Source organism: Chroicocephalus ridibundus, chromosome 4 (genome assembly GCF_963924245.1).
Source record: "Chroicocephalus ridibundus chromosome 4, bChrRid1.1, whole genome shotgun sequence".
In the NCBI taxonomy this organism is placed as follows: Eukaryota; Metazoa; Chordata; class Aves; order Charadriiformes; family Laridae; genus Chroicocephalus; species Chroicocephalus ridibundus.
This window is the reverse complement of record NC_086287.1, coordinates 7166430-7183153: the sequence shown is the minus strand read 5'-3', so window position 1 is coordinate 7183153 and position 16724 is coordinate 7166430. Positions and strand designations below refer to the sequence as shown.

Sequence of the window (16724 nt, the reverse complement as noted above, 5' to 3'; positions counted from 1 at the left end):
GGCTGCACCTGGCACAGGAAAGACTTGTCACGTGTCAGCAGGCGGATGGGCACGAAGCCCCCAGGCACGCTGTGGGAAGGCACAGCGACTGCTCCCAGCGTAAGTCCCAATGTGACTACTTCAAGCGCCAGGATACATCCCCCACCTGATTAGGCTCCCCCAGGGGAAAATACACAACCCCTCTGGCATTGATCTTGGCATCTGGTCACCACCGAAGGCAGGGTGAAGCTTTAGCCGTAACCCCAACTACTGTAGCCAAGGTCTTAGGGCAAAGCCCTTGGTTTTCCCCTGATCTCCAGGAGCACGCATTGCCTGCAACTCCTGGTGTGTCACTGCAGACCACTTGGGCGGCAACCAAAAGCAGCATGGCCTGAACTGCTGTACAGGATGTGAAGAGGACGGCTCCCACCAGGCAGAGGGAGAGGAACTCAGCTGAAGCTAGCTAGCCCTGTCTTCCCAGGAGCAGCTATTTTTGCTCTGCTTTGCTAAAAGCCTTGTGTCTGGGCATTAAGGTGTAAGTGCACCTGGATTCTGGCTGCCTCTACTCAGATTCTGGGCTGTGCAGTTATTATTTCTTGCCTTTATTTTTCTTCTCGGTTTATTTTATGTCCTCTTTCTTTCCTTCCTTCTCCATGAGGCAAACTTGGATTTTGAGACCTTGACTCGAGAGAAGATGTCAAGACTGGGATTTTCTCTCTCTCCTAAGATCTTGAACACAAAGGTAAAAAGGAAATCCTATCTGTGGGTCTAATGAAGAATCTTCTTCTTGCATAGAGTGGGTTGTCTTAGCCTTTGTTGGAGGCACTCCATTCCAGTGTGAGCCACAGGAATGGCCCAAATGTTTACAGAGCTAGGGAGTCCCTCCACATGCAAGGAAAATGAAAGGTTAACCTTTCACAGGAAAACCTGTCCAATTCTGAGGACATACATAGCTGAAGTAAGTCTTGGGAACCTGCTGGGGAAAAGCCTCTCCAGTTACTCACATCTGAAGACATGCGTACCTAGAGAAAGTCCTGGGGACCTCTTGGGTTGAAAAAATGAAACAACTCAGTCAAGAAAAAAATGTGCTGTCCCCCGTCCTTTCAAAGGAACAAGGAGAAGAGTAAAACACCAACAAGCAATAAGGAAAAAAAAAAAAAACAACAAAAAAAAGAAGATATTCTACTCAAGTCTGGTTTCCTTCACCAAAAAGTACTCTCCTCCCTCACCTTGAAAGCTGTACAAACCACAGCACCAGCTCCAAGGCACAAGTACTGAACTGAGCCTCCCAGTTCTCTGCTGGTTTATACTAGTGGCTAATTTAGGACAAGCTTGTTAAGGACTAATTGTTTACCTGTGTGTTGATGGTGATTAAGGACTAATACTCGGCAACGTGTGCTGTTAATGAATGTCAATCCAGTAGAGTGTTGTTTTGAAGTGTCAAACTGTGCTGATGCCTTTTAAACGTATCAACAAATCTGTAACTGCTATATGTAAAAATAAAGGTATGTATGGCCAGACGTACACAGAGATTCAGCTGTACCCGACACAGCTTGAGATCTTTTCTCTTTTTGCTCCAAATATGTCAGCATCCTCATATTCCCCAAATAAACCTGACTCTGTGAGGTGCTACGGGGTGGGCAGGAGAGCAGAGTTTCTGCGTAGACAAGCCGAGTTGCTGGCACAAGCATGGGCATAACCGAGTGCTGGGGGGGACACGGGGATGGCCTCGCAGAGGGGTGGCCCATCACAAACAACTGATGGTGAAGATGGGAAATGAAACCCACCAGGCATACAGGGGTGAGTGTAGGAACTACAGTACAGCCACCGCGAGGGCATGGCAGCCAGACTAGTGACAGACCAAATTAATAAATGGGGTCCTTGAGTCATTACAGGTAAACAAGCTCAGGATCAAGCTCTGGGAACCACACTGGGGCCAACCAATTAGGCTGCAGGGTTACTAGAGGCCAAAGTCCCTTTCTGGGGACTATGCTGGGGGTCACCTGAGGTCAACCAATTAGCCCCCCCAAGGTGACTTTAGGTCAAACTCATGCTTGGGGACCATGTTGGGGTCAACTCATTAGCCCCTGGGGTTACTTGAGGTCAAATGCATGCTTAGGGACCACGTTGGGGGTCATCCAATGAACCTGTGGGGCTACTTGAGGTCAAACTCACTCTCTGGGGGCCATCTGGGGTCATCACAGGTCAACTAAAATAGCCCCAGGGGTTACTTGAGGGCAAATGCATGCTTGGGCACGATGTTGGGGTCACCTGAGGTCAACCAATTAGGCCCAGGGTTACTTGAGGTCAAGTGCCCTCTCTGGGGTCATTTGTAGTCACCCAATTGTCTAATTCATTAAACTTTTCATAACTTTTTACGACAACGTTGCAGTATAGTCTCACTTGTGCCCAAGTGAGTTTATCAGGCACGGTCTTTTCAAACACATCTAGTAACGATGTGTACCATTTTACATTTTTTTCCATCAGAACAATCCAGTGCTGCCCACTGTAGTTTGTTTTATGATGCCTTTTCCTAGGAATGTTACTATTTATACTGATTTTTTTTTAATGATTTAATGTTTCCATTCTTTTTAAAGCAAGTAAATAAGGTTTCTTCTCTGTATGGAACTTTCATCCAATGATTCAAAACTGTCAGCTATAAAGATTATGACGTAAAAGGCTTCACCTTTCATCCTCAGCTCACAGAACTAGATTGTGGAACATGATCAGCATCGTCCCATGAAAAACCATCCATTTTGGTGGAAAGCCAAATGACCAGGGCCACGAATGCTAAAAATTCTCTATGTACTAGTATGAAGACAAAAGAGCCAGGTTTAAAATAATTCATCAAAGCTGTGAATTATGTGAAACTTTTTTCTTGCTGAAACTGATTTTCCCCTCTTACCAAAAGGTTGTCCCTTCTGAAACCAAGGCCATTTTATTTTAATGGCCAAAGAAAGTCATATACAGAGAAGAATGAAGGTTATGGCTCTCTGCATGGCTGAGTGCCAAACGGTTCTCTGAGACTGCGACTGGAGATATCCAGAACGTCCTCAGTGGACAACTATGGATCTTCCCCCATCATCTTTCCATATCAAGATCCTGAGTCTTACCCCTATGGCTCAAAAAACGTGCATCAAATGTACAGAATATGTTAGAGGAATATGTTTGACAATTAAAACTCCTGGCAGACCTCTGTGAAGAAGCTTGCTCAATAACCTGAGGCCAGTGGTTTCGGTTTCTCTTGCCCACGTCCATGAAACATTTTTCATCAGAGAGCACAGCTGGTGGAGCTCTCTACCACTGAAGATGCCTCACACCTCTCTGGGAGTCTTTCACTTACTTGTAACTTTGGTAAACTTTAACCACTTGTGCTGAGGTTTTCCATGGTGGTATCTGCTGAAAATAATTTTGGGAGAGTTTCAACAACAACGAAAATGGATCAAAAGCCTAGACCAGTGAAAAATGAGTAGTGCAGCCAAGTCAAAATTTTTACATTGGCCGAGCGGAGAAGTTTTAGTGCTTTCGTTCTTTCAAGTGTCAAGTTTGGCAAATAAGTTGTTCACGTGTTAGGAATGTACATTGGCCATTCCTGTGAAAGTAGTCAAGTTTGGCCAATACTTTGGAAAGTGTCACCTTGCAGATGTTCCACAGGCATTTTTTTTCATTTTGGCAGCAAAATTGTCCAAATATTCCTTTCACACCGAGTACGCTCCAGAGGCTGGGTAAGGGATAGAGCAGGACCATCGCAAAAACAGAGATGAGGAAAGTAATTTCCGTGTAAAATTAGCAGACTCACAGGAAACAAGGCCAAATATAGCACCATCTATGTGCTTCAAAAATTATGTAATTCTAATCTCAATCATCCATTCCCCTGGGACTTCTCTCACCTGTTGATTTCAGAATATTCTGAAATTTGAAAAGTGATATAACAATCTGATTATTCTTCCTCAAGTGATGGGACACGTCACTGACTTCCCTGGACTGATGTATAACTAAGCATCAGCTCAATATTCATACTTTCCATTATTCCACACACAATTTTGCACAGACTCAAACCATGTTCATATCATACCAGAGATACGAGAGATTTCTATTAGAGTAATTTGTCCATGTGGAGAATCCAGGACAAATCGGGATGCTGCAGGAAGAACCTCTTCATTAACCAACTGTTTGAAACTACTCCAGTCAGGTATATTTTAAGATTTTTCAGGGAAATTTGCAAAATGAAATTAATTTCTTTGAATAAAAGGCAGGGCTGTAGCTGTTCATCAGTGCAAGCAAAACCACATAATAACAACTAAACCCTGTGATTCTTTATTTTGGCTTCAACGTTCATAAGCCAAGATCACTTTGTTAAAATGTAAGATTTTTTTTATTTGTTCCCCCTCCATTTTTTACCCCAGACTAATCCTGCCAGGACCAATTTTGCTAGACACCACTACAACAGACAGCACCTAAGTTTTAATGGCTCCACCGCATTCATCCAAGAACTCAAGGGAACGGTAAAATAGACAGAAAGTGAAAAGGCAGGAAATTAATCACGGAGCACAGCTTCTCACCAGGATACTTTCTGGAGTCTGCCAGTTGTTAATGCAGTTAACTTTAATTTAATTTGCCTATGCTACTGGCAGAGGACACTGGAATCCACAATTGCGGGTCACATTTAGTACTTTACAACTAACAGCGATTTTCTTCCGCAGCAGAAAAAATTCCAGAGAAGAACGCCCTAAAATACCTCACAGTGTCTGTGGACCACTGAATCCATCCTGGTCTTTTGTTTATTTGTTTATTCATAGGGATTTTAAAATAGTAGAGAGTTTAACGCCAAGTGGAATGGTTGCCCACACACCTGCAAGAAAGCTGCTACAGGGACTCGGCAGTGATTTTATTGTTACAAATGGCATTTGTATGCATTGTTAGTACGTTAAAAGTGAAAAGACTGCAGGTTTACTAGTGTAAATGAATCTTAGGTCAAGATATAACTTTTATTAAGCTGCCTTGCTAGAAAGCATCATCAGTGATGCCCTTATCTATGTATATTTATGATAGCACATGCACACACCACGCATATCAGTAGCTATAATATTGAGAGTTGTTAATAATAAGTGGTGCTAACATTTCCTCAGAAATTGCTTTTTCTGTGTAAAACTCTGTTTTTAATTGCTTATAACTTCAGCAAAATACAATCTTTTGGGGTGATTTTTCCCCCCCCCCCCATGTAGGGGGGAGATTATCCTCAATTTATCAGGATAACCACCAGTCAAGAGGATCGTCTGTTTCTTAGAAGAAAACTGAGCACAGGAGTGCATTTTTTGCTCACGTTTGAAAAAATCCCAGCAAAGGCTCTAATTTTTGTGACTGAGGCGACACCAGAAATACATTTTGGTGAATACGTCTCCCCTCTAATCTTGTTGAGGTCCAATTCCATGAGGAAACCTGGTAATGGCCCTTCCTACAGCTTCACAGATGAAAGTGTCCCTGCCTCTGTGCTGCCCAGGCAGCCGACCACCCACAGGAGGAGGTCACCCATGGATGTAGCGAGCTGTGGAGAGGGAGGAGAAGGAAAGAAGCCTGAGAGAGTTGGGGTTGTTCAGCTTGGAGAAGAGAAGGCTCTGGGGAGACCTTATAGTGGCCTTTCAGTACTTAAAGGGAGCTTATAAGAAAGATGAGGGCAGACTTTTTAGTAGGGCCTGTAGTGATAGGACAAGGGGTAATGGCTTTAAACTAAAAGAGGGTAGATTTAGACTAGACATAAGGAAGACATTTTTTATGATGAGGGCGATGAAACACCGGCCCAGGTTGCCCAGAGAGGTGGCAGATGCCCCATCCCTGGAGGTGTTCAAGGCCAGGTTGGACGGGGCTCTGAGCAACCTGATCTAGTATAAGATGTCCCTGTCCATGGCAGGGGGGTTGGACTAGATGGCCTTTAAAGGTCCCTTCCAACCCAAACCATTCTACGATTCCATGAGCTGAGCTGTTACCATGCCGTCTGGTAGAGGCTCCCTTCTGGACCCCAGAGCAGGAAGACGTGAGCTGAAGGGTGAGAGCAGCTGTCAGGGAGGAGAAAGAGATGCATTACCTCGGGAAAGACTCAGGGCAACTGAAGTGGGAGTGGTCGCAACTTTGGATCTTACCTATTTCAGACTTTCTCGGGAGTTATTAATAATGACACGTGTTAACTTGAAAAACAAGGAAATGAGGTGTGATCTGCTCACTCGATCTGAAACACAGTGCTGGTGGCAGATACAAAAGACCATCTGGACATAGACACCTGCCCTTCAAAGTTACTGTAACGCACAGAAATAGGTGTGGGGTAATTTCTTTCTCTCCAGTACAAAAGACCTATTTCAGATTTATACTCCTCGAATACAACACTGTCTGCCTCCTTGCTCTCATCTCACTAATTTCCACTTGTAACAGCTCACAAATTTGCCAGTTTGCCAATTTGTGTGCACAAATAAACACACATTCAAACCAAAGACGTTGCACAGTAATGGATAAACAGGGCAAAGATGCTATTTCTTACACTGCGTTTTGCATAAATTTTGCATTGCTTCTAGACTTTTGCAAAACTCTAAACATTAGTTTTAAGTCAAGCATTGAGTCAGAGCTCCTGTTCTTACAGTAGAGACATAATTGGTTTCCCTTGCTTTGATGTATTTCGTCTGAAGCCGATCATTCTTTAGAGAGTGCACAATAAAGCATGAAAAGACTTTAGCTATTCCACAGAATAATTGTTTTGTTTCAATCCCATCTAGCTTACTTGGTATTTTAGCTAATATTCAGTTGACTTGCCCAGTCATCAATCACAGAGATTACATACTAGAAATGAGACCATAAGCATTTGAAAAATGCAGATGGCATAATTTTGAAAACACTTATAACTGTTTTTATTCCAACATCCCTTCAACAGCCAGGACCAATAAAATTTATTACATAGTCCAACCAGCTTTCAGAATGGGAGCTCTGGGGGATTTCACCTGGTGACTGAGGGACATGTTGCACTTGAAAGAGATGTAAAGGGCCAGGATTGAGCCTTTTTTCTTTCCTCTCTCTAGATATAGGCAGCAAGTTCAAAATGCAATGCGCTCATAAAAAAGTGAACCCAGACACTACATAGTCACAACGTTTTTTCAAGAGCTGCAGAGTCTGCAAATTTCCAACCACTAGTATTCCAATATTCCCCTCCTCTTTGGCTGAGGCTCCTTAGAGACTGTCCAAGAAACACAACGCACGTACCCAAATATCAGCTATCCACACAGACCATCTTTTATACTCTACCCTGTGTTTCAAAGACGCTGCAGCATGATTGACAACCTGCTGAATTTCGCAACATGTTCACAAAAATCAAAAAAGCGCAAGCCTTGAGGAGGGATATAATCTCACCTCATTAAATTCCTTTTTGAGACCACTCCATGGCCTGCGACTCACTGCTCCAGTGTGTTTAACTCACCATACATCCTTTCACACATTTGAACGATGGGGAAAAAATAGTATATGAATGTTTTCCTTTTTCCTCTATTAAAAGTTATGAAATTAAAATAGCTTCAGGTATGCTGCACGAACTGCCAAGATTATCCTTTGAAAGACGAAGTTAAGCTTCAGTGTTGGTGCAGGTAAGTAACCATGTGAAAACTAAGAGAATATTTAAGTTTCAACTTTTCTTTCCTAGCCTTTCTTGCTGCCCTGTTAATAAAGTTTTCCTTATTTTCCTTACATAAAACAAGGCATAAAGGAATATTAATATTTCAAGGAATATACCACCAGATTTTTACCCACTTTGAGAAATAAATATACGCACCTGGAATTTAACTGCAGCTCCAGGAGCCCCAGGCTTCCCCTTTCACATGGACTGTAAAGTCCTCTTGTTCAAATTCCCAGTTCCCTCTGTGCTTGCTAGAAGTTCCACCTAATACGGGATGCCCCTTCTGCAGCCCATGGACATGGGCCGTGGTGTTGAGCTTTGGGGTGGTTTTGGCTTTTGTTTCGAACACCTGCTTTGCCACAGCACCGCAAAACGGCACACACTCAGCATACCTGTCTTGGTTTTGGTGTACCAAACGTGGAGAACATTCAAGGAACGCCAACGCATTTGGTCTTCCTCCCAACCAGACCCCCTGCAGCAGAGGCAGTCACCTGGCCTCACATCTCCAACTCTATGGAGCCAGGGGAGACAAAAAGCTAAATTCAAAATACTTCTGTAAGTAACCCGCAAGACTAATCTCCTCCCTGTGTAAAAAATATCAATGACGTGAATCCCACTCCAGTACTGGGAATTTATCCCTTCCCAGACTCTGCAGTGTATTCGTGAGCCAACACTGCCAACTGACTGAAGAGATGTTTAACCTTTACGGTACCCCCATGATGTGGAAATCGCAAAATTTCAAGGAAACCGAACTGTTCACTGATACTCTCCAGGCAGCCACTAAAACTGAGAAATGGTTCAAGTAAAGCAGCTTCTTAGGCTTCTTTGTGTTAAAAAAAAAAATCTAAACAAAGACAGAAAGTGGTAAATATAGTTAAAACCTGCCTGGAGAGGCCATAAACTCTGTCCTCGAAGTTCCAGTTCTCTCACACGCATTCACGTCCAGTGACAAGTGCAGCCAGCATCCTCTGTGGTTTGGGTTTGTTTTTCTTTTCAAAGGTGCTGGGCTGGTACACGAACGCTTATAAATCCTACCTCGTGTTTCAGAGAAGAAAGGCTCCGAGTTTCCAGCCCTTCAGTAGCATCTTGATGCAGCCAAGAGCTTAGTCTTCGAGCTACTGCAGGAGTAACCTTTCCCCCGTGACATTTGCCAATGCACTCTGTAATGACACTGGGGCAAACACACCAAAAGCTGAAAACGCATTGTGCACAGCTCCAAGTATTATCCATCTTGGGAAATGTACGGAACGCAGCAGCGGCTGGTATCTGGGAGGAAAAAAATCCAGCGCAGCTTGTAAAGTTATTGCTATTACAAACGTGCCCTCACTTCACGTCTTAAAATCTTCCTTTTAATTTGAAACTTTTTATAGTTTGTCTGAGCTCAGATTTTTACCTAGTGTGAGCAGCGTTAATCAAATCTGTTCACGTATGTACACATGCGTTTGTACAGTGATGGACCTCCCATGAACATGGAAAACAAACGGTTCCTTCTCTCTCCGTCCCCGCTTCTGCTCCCAGCACTTGATTTCTTAGATGCTTCTAGACCACTAATCACATACAGTGCTTTCCAACGAGCACTCTGGAGTCTTTCTCAGATATCACACACACTATGGAAGCCTTACTCCATCAAATGAAGCAAGAGGACTACTTCATCTCTTCTGCAGGTTAGACTTCTCTTTGGACTTTGCTGAAAGCAATGTTTGCCTTGACCCCAACCCAGTCTGCCAGCACAGGCTCACATTTAGGCTGTGATCAGTACCGATCCGGGTGGTTATTTCCCTACCTTCCACTCAAAAAGCTGCCGAGCTGCAGCATCCTACAGGAAACCCTGAGACAATGACCAAGGATGCTGAAGACATATGAAGGAAATGGACTGCAGAGAGTGGCTTGGCTCACATGCTTTTACTGCCTTGCTGCTGGAGACTGAACGTTAGGCTGATGAACTAGTCACCCAACCCATTAAAGCATATTTCACGTTTTTACCATTCGTCCTATTTGTCAAGGTCATTTAGAATTGTAACCCTGGTCCTTCAACCTGGATCCAGTCAACCCCCGCCTGGTGTCATCTGCAAATTTAACGTGGCTGTTCCTTTCCATCATAGTCATGGACAAAAATAAGGAAGAGCATTGCATAAAGCACAGACCTTCACAAAGCCTGTCCTGATGTATCATTCTGTCTTGATGGTAAACCACTGACTATTTTTTAAAGATGACACATTTCCTTAGCACATTCATGAAAATTTCACGTGCAACAGGGTCAAATGCTTTATGCTAAGAATATGAATGTGACCACTTCATTCAATAATAAATATGCCAAAGAAAATGATGAAAAACAATCAAAGACCAAACGTGCATACTTAGAGCAGAAGCCACTGTCTTGACAGCACCGCATTAACCCTTCAAAATATTAGAAAGGCAGAACGTCCATGAAGAGAAAGAAGTAGAAAAAAGAAATTTCGACCTATGACTAAAATACAGTGATTCATTTCCAACCATAAAGCCGTACAAAACAGGGAGAAACTTGCAGCATTTACATACCAGCTCAAGGCTGTATGCATAATAAATGTTTTTCCTATTAGCAAAGAGGAAACTGTCTGACAATCACACTGGCTCTCTGCAGTTGACTATGGGATGTTTACTTACACCAGGTGTATATATTAAGTTGCAGAGAGGAGATTATATGGCAACTTCCTCATCATTTTTGCCCAGAACTTCCTACAGCCTTTTAAATCATTATTAGATATTACATATTAGTAATTGTGGGGGTCTTTTCAGAGATATCTTACAGCTTAATTCAAATATACTGGTGCCAGTTTTAATCCTTCTATTAGCTGCAACAGATCTGAGGTCTAATTTCTAACATTTATATCTGATATACGTGTGAACTACTTTTAAACAACTCATATTTGTATGCAAAACAGCGACGGACTTCCTCTGCTCACCGGTCCCACAGACCATCACAGCCAGGCAAGTACAACAGCAGTAGGAGGGAGACAAGTAATAAGTCTACATTAAAATAAGCAGTATTTATAAAGTTTTCCTTCTCCTCAGCCCCAGACAAAAATGTTATATGTTGTCCAATATTTACAATTTGACAAATTAACACGTCCATAATTCTTTGGAAAAGGGAGAGGAAAGCATACGTCATAAAAACCGGAAAAGGTTCTATTTTCTATTCTATAAAAGGATATTTAAGCCCTTCCACTTAACAATATTTTTTTAAAAAGTCTATATGGAAGTCTTAGAAAATTGTGTGCCCCACAGGGCATGTTATTCTCCCATATATCGAACAACAGGAACTTTATTCCCATTTTTATCCGCGAATGCCCTTCAGCCTGAAAATCGACCAAGAAGCTGCACTGAACAGGGACTCTATTCCTCAGAATTTCCTGGTGGCAATCGATCCCAGTCAGGTTCTTCATTATTTTATCACATCAGCAAAGCACACTCTTCCATTGTACTATAGCAGAAATCTAAGAACATACACTTGGAAAGCTGAAGGGATAAGAAAGATAGGCACGAGCCATTAGAGTTTTCGGTCCCACTTGCACAGCACAGTTGCAGGTGCCCAATAAAAAAGTCTTTATGTTTACAAACGTAGCTGAACAATTCATAAGAGATAAAAACAAAGGTCTTGGAGAATTATTTTGTGTCTTTATTGACATCATGACTAATAAAACCCCAGATCGATGTGTTTTTCAAAACGGGAAGAATGAAATACTTTCGAGAGAATTAATGAGTCACCGCCTCTTTCCATTTCAGGACAATAATATTTTGGGGGGAAAAGAAAAAAAGGATCCCATTTCTCGATCATACCAGGTTAGTCATAAAAAGCCACCTACCCGAGGGTTTGCACAAAATGAGAAGATGGCCCATGCCCAGTTCCTGCAGATGGTGTGCATGCATCAACAAACGCTTGGAATTATTCAGCATTTACTACGCAGGTTGGGACAGTGATGGTCAAAACCTTCTAAACAGATTCATGCGAGAAAGAAAAGTTTAGACATCATATATTAACTTACTTCATCTAAAATTATTTTGACTGCCATGTGTATTTTAAAGTTTGTTGAAGGCCAAATGTATTTTTGCTGTATTTTTGCTGTATTGCGTATCATGGATATGGCAGCCTAACTCACGGGGGCAGCTCTTATTAATTATTAGAATCATAGAATCATAGAACGTGTTGGGTTGGAAGGGACCTTTAAAGGTCATCTAGTCCAACCCCCCCGCAGGATAAATCCCAATGACCAAACTCTTTTAGTAAAAAAACCCAAACTTGTAACTTCTTCCTCTTAAAATTGTCATCTCTCAGGACCTAGTAGAGAAACTGAATCATCATCCGAAATCTTTAACCTTATGTTAAAACCTAACCTAAGGTTAAAAATATTAAGTAGCACCAGGTACTACCTCTGCTGAATCTTTTTCCCCTCTACCCAATAGGAAAAGGTCATTGTGATGTTACTTAATTTTTTCCCAGTACATCCTGTTGTTGGGATGCCGGTGTCTTGGAAAATGAGCCTCAGCCAATGCAACACAGTGACAGTAGGGAAAGCACCTGGCGTACTCAGTGTTTCCCACGAGCTTCCTCTACCACAAACAAAACCTGAGCCAGAGAGAGACTCACGAGGTGGTAAATCACTCCTGTGACGTTTGTTGGGGAGAACACAAGTAAACAGGAGGGGGAAAAAAAGGTATCTTTGAGACATCAGAACTGGAGAAGTAGAAGATGGCTTTTTTGGAAGTACCTTGTAAGCTGGGCTAAACCGAGCCTCACTATACACAAAAGTGGGCTTTGCATACTACATGGAGAGCATCTGGCAGCGTTTTTAAAAGGGGAATCTTGACATACTGCCATTGAGCTATTTGTAGTCACTTCCACCACGCAGTGAAAATCCGATCTACACATGCCCGACATCTATTTTTTTTGAATCAGAAATTATGATGAAAAAACACGATAAAAGCAACACGAAAAGCAAAAGGAAACAAAAAAAAGCCACAGCCGTGATAATGTCAGCAGTGAAGGTTAACCTCTAACTACAGCAGTCTGGTGAGCTTGCTTTTATATTTGTTGAGCCAGCATGCAGGGCTGGCATTCCGTACCTCGGTCTGTAACATTATACTGCTGGGATATGATTAGCTACTTAAGGGCATGTATTTCGCTGCGTGTAACTCCACTGACCAGAAGGATGCGAATGCTAAACTTAGCCCGATACCCAATGAGAAACAGGTCTTAAACAGCCAGCAAACTCACGTGCCTGTTTTTGCAGCTGAAACCTGAGAAAAGCTGGGTTGAAGCCATCCATCACAACGAGCCAGATCTTCTCTGGGAACATGAGGAAGAGCAGAATGACAGTAAACAAACCCAAAGTTAATGCAGGCCCTTATTTAGTGTAACTTTTATAAATGCGTTTCTTTCAGATCGACCAACAGAAAGCAGAATTCGCAAAAGCATCGCCCAAAGAATAAAACGTATCTTTGGTGTGTATTTTACCTAGATGGCTTCAGCGGACGTCAGCAGTAGCAGAGGGGAGAACTGGCCTCCAAAACAAGCATTGCATTTCGATGCTGAGAGTAAGCACCATGTAAATGTGCGCGTACGAACGCAAATCACAGCCAGTTGGGCTTCATAATGGGGGAAAAAAGTCGCATTACATCCGAAATACTGAAACCTTAGTTATTGATACCTTTGCTAATAAACATAAACCGAGATCTAGACTAATTTGTGTGTGCAGTAATTAGAGCAACATTCAGTTTACATTCATCTATATCCCCCCAAAGGCTACAACACATCTTGCGAGCTTCCGCAGCACCTTCATTTTCCCAAATAAAAATTCCTACTACCTAAAACATCAAGTCTGGTTCCCCTGAATGAGGTTCGCATCTTCATCACGTTCATTCTGGGAACATGCCCAACCCTCCAAAACAGTAAACAGTGTAGTTTGTTCTTGCCAAAGCGAAAGCAGACGTGAACTTTTACATTGCTGGGGGGAAAAAGTTCCACCCTGAACTATGTCTGTTATTTGATCCACTGAAATGAAGGGAAATATTACCCATCACTGAAATTTTAAGCCAGATGTAAAAGGCTGAATCTTAAGAGCTGACTTTTGTTTAGGAGAACGGGTGCTAGGAGCTAAGGAATATTTGACCTGCAGAAACTGGGAGAAATAACTGGCCCCTTCAGTCATCCCTGAGGTACCAAACAAAGCTCAGACGCAGGAGATACCCAAGACCACCATTTTCCCATTTCTCATCTTTCATGGGGAAAAAAACCCAAATACACTTTCTTTTTGGGGGGTGTTTTTTTTATTCTGACAAAGAAAAGGAGCACAAACCAATTGCAGATTTGCCTTTTGCTGAGCTCCGAGGAAACTGGATCCGAGTTTCACACCATCGGCTTGCCCCAGTTTCTTTTTTTCTAACGCAATATCCTGTTTTAACGGATGCGATCTAAACTCAGAACATGGATCCCCAACTTTCTGCAGCAGCAGATCTCACAGGAACACTGTCAAGAGCAACAGCAGAAATCTCGCAAGTTTTCACACGCTCCATGCTCGCAATCTGAGGCTGCCAGAGAAACAACGATGCGCGTATGACAAAGCAAGCGGGCTTATAACTTTTCACGCAGAAGGGTGAGCGACTCGTACCGGGTAAATGTTACGCTGCCGGTTGCACAAAACGCTTCATGACCAAAAGACGGTCAACTGCTGCAATAATTGTGGGACGCCGAGCAAACACAACCTGAACTTCAGCACTAGACACTGCTATGCTACACGGTTACTTTTTAACAGAAGGCCATGGAAAGGGAAAAATTTTTATTTCAGTTATAATTCCCTTGCAATTCCAAATAATCTTCTAAAGATAAAATTTTTAAGAATTTAAACAGCACACACACACTTGCATTGTCACACAGCCCACTGCTGGTCCACAAAGCTCGTTTTTGAGACCTACTAACCCTTTCTGGAAAGAAAAGGCTTTTAGGAAAGCAAACGCAGCCCAATCAGCTGAACTCCTGTCAGGTTGCAGGGGTTAGAAGAGACAAAGAACAACCATGGATTCCTAAACCAAGGAGAGGGAAAGAGTTACCACGGGTTCAGCCTGGCACTGAGCACCAAGAGCAGCTGTCACTGCTCCAGTTGGGTAGACCTGGTCCTCAACGCAGGGACGCCAAGCTGGGACTGTGAGTGTCAGAGCCCTCGCATCTGAAACAGGCACGACACATGGGGTTTAAACTCCTACCTGGCAAAAATAAATCTTCTCGCATTTCTGCTCTGGCTTCTTCGGAGAAGCACCGTTTTTTCAGCCACTCAGCTTCATATTCGCTCGCGTGTTCATCAGGCCACGTAATAGAGATCTTCCAATATAAGATGAAAGATAATTTTAGAAGAAAAAAATTTTCAAAAAACATCACCCAGAACAACAAAAAAAAAGCCTTAGAAAGTTTGGAAAATGTAATAATTAGATCAATATCACAGTTAAGCCTTCCCTAGAATATAATGGCAAACAAGTATGAAAAGCCAACCTGAACATCATCCAGATCCTGATACCTTTTATACATGGTCATTTCTCACATGAACCCATGACCTAATTTGCTGGTTTGTGTGGGCTGCTTTCACTGCGGCAGCTGTGCTTAGCAGAAAGAGGAGAATCGCAGAAGCTGGCACATATCACCGGGGAGAGCGCTTCACCGCAAATCAGAAGAGAGCAAAAATATCTTCCAAAACACTGGCAGCTTGTCAAAAAAGAAAAAGGACAAGACAGACGGGCAAAAAAAGAAGTGCTCGGCGAGAAATCCTTCTCCTAGTTTTGAAAAAGTCTCCCCTCTTTCAAACAAATTTTGAAAAGGTGTTGATTTGTGGGTTTTTTTTGTTTTTTTTTTTTAATTCCTGAAAAAAACACGGAAAGAAAGCATATGGCTGTGTTTGTCATGAACCAAAAGAGCTCAGGGTGCCACACAGATGAATTCTGAAGGCCGCTGAGTAGGTATCAATTCCCATTTCACATAGCTCTGCTCTTTCACACGACGGTAAAACACCAGGATCAGTTTAGGATTAGTGCTGCGCTTTCATCAGTTCCTGAGGAGACGCGCAAGCAGATAATCCCTCTACTACCGTAATACATTTGCCTGTTCAAAGCATGAATTTACACAGCATTAATTCCGGTAACAAATAATCAACTCGGGAGCCCAGAATTCCTCAGTGCAGAGCCCGAGGGATGCTCCCACATGGATCAGCCTCTGCAAACTTGCCCTGCAGCGGGGCTGCCCCAGCTGCCAGAGAGTTGGCTGCTGCATCTTTAACGCGTTAAAAACTTCTTTCGCTGTAAAAGGAAGGAAGGGAGTTCGCATATCAAAAGAGCCGCGTACTGTTTTTAATAAAACCTATAAAATCTAAATGATCTGTTAGGTTTTTATATGGCAGGAAAGGTTAAAATTCACAAGGAGGGCAGTTCCTGTCCTCTCCTGCCCAACAGCACCCTCTTTTTATGAACAAATGTTGATGTGGACTAGGTAGATACAGATACAGACACAAACACTAGGCCAACTCTGAATATTGGATTCAACTTTGGTTTGAGCGCTTCCTCTAAAATCAAGTTTTTTTCACATTGGATATTAGCAAATAAACTGGTAGTTTTCTTGTGGATTAAGGCCACCCTCACTTTGCCATTTGTTTCTCTGGTTTTCAAGACATTTACTTATAGAACAAAGAGAGAAAAGAGAGACATACGTGAAAGTGCAATTAGAAGTGTGGGGAATGCTTATATTTTCTTCTGAGCATCTGGTGATGAAGCAGCATACAGCAGAACTTTAAAAAGCACAATTACATTCTAAAACCCGAAGCCTGGCTTGCTGTGCTCTCTGCATAACATCTAGAAAGTGAAGCATCATATAAAGGTGGGAAGATCTGCGTCGCCCAGATTGCAATTATTCCTGAAAGCGTTGCAAATGCAGGGTAGGGCTTGCGGATAAACAAATTGCGATTAAAGCATAACCTGGGACTGCCTCTGACTTACAGATGAACAAGGACTGTTAGACGAGTTTCCCGAGAGGGCCAACGGGGGTTTGTTAATAATGGAGGTTTAAAAAAAAAAAATTAAAAAA

At 42.6% G+C, this 16724-nt stretch overlaps 1 protein-coding gene across 3 annotated transcripts in view; it reads right to left on the bottom strand.

Moving 5' to 3' along the window:
* Positions 1 to 16724, bottom strand: part of BBOX1 (gamma-butyrobetaine hydroxylase 1) — a 41469-nt gene that overhangs the window by 16578 nt on the left and 8167 nt on the right. For all 3 annotated transcript variants that reach the window (XM_063333251.1, XM_063333250.1, XM_063333252.1), the window contains exon 3: positions 14864 to 14978. In XM_063333251.1, coding sequence (XP_063189321.1) covers positions 14864 to 14978 — 115 coding nt within the window. The remainder of the gene's footprint in view (positions 1 to 14863; positions 14979 to 16724) is intronic.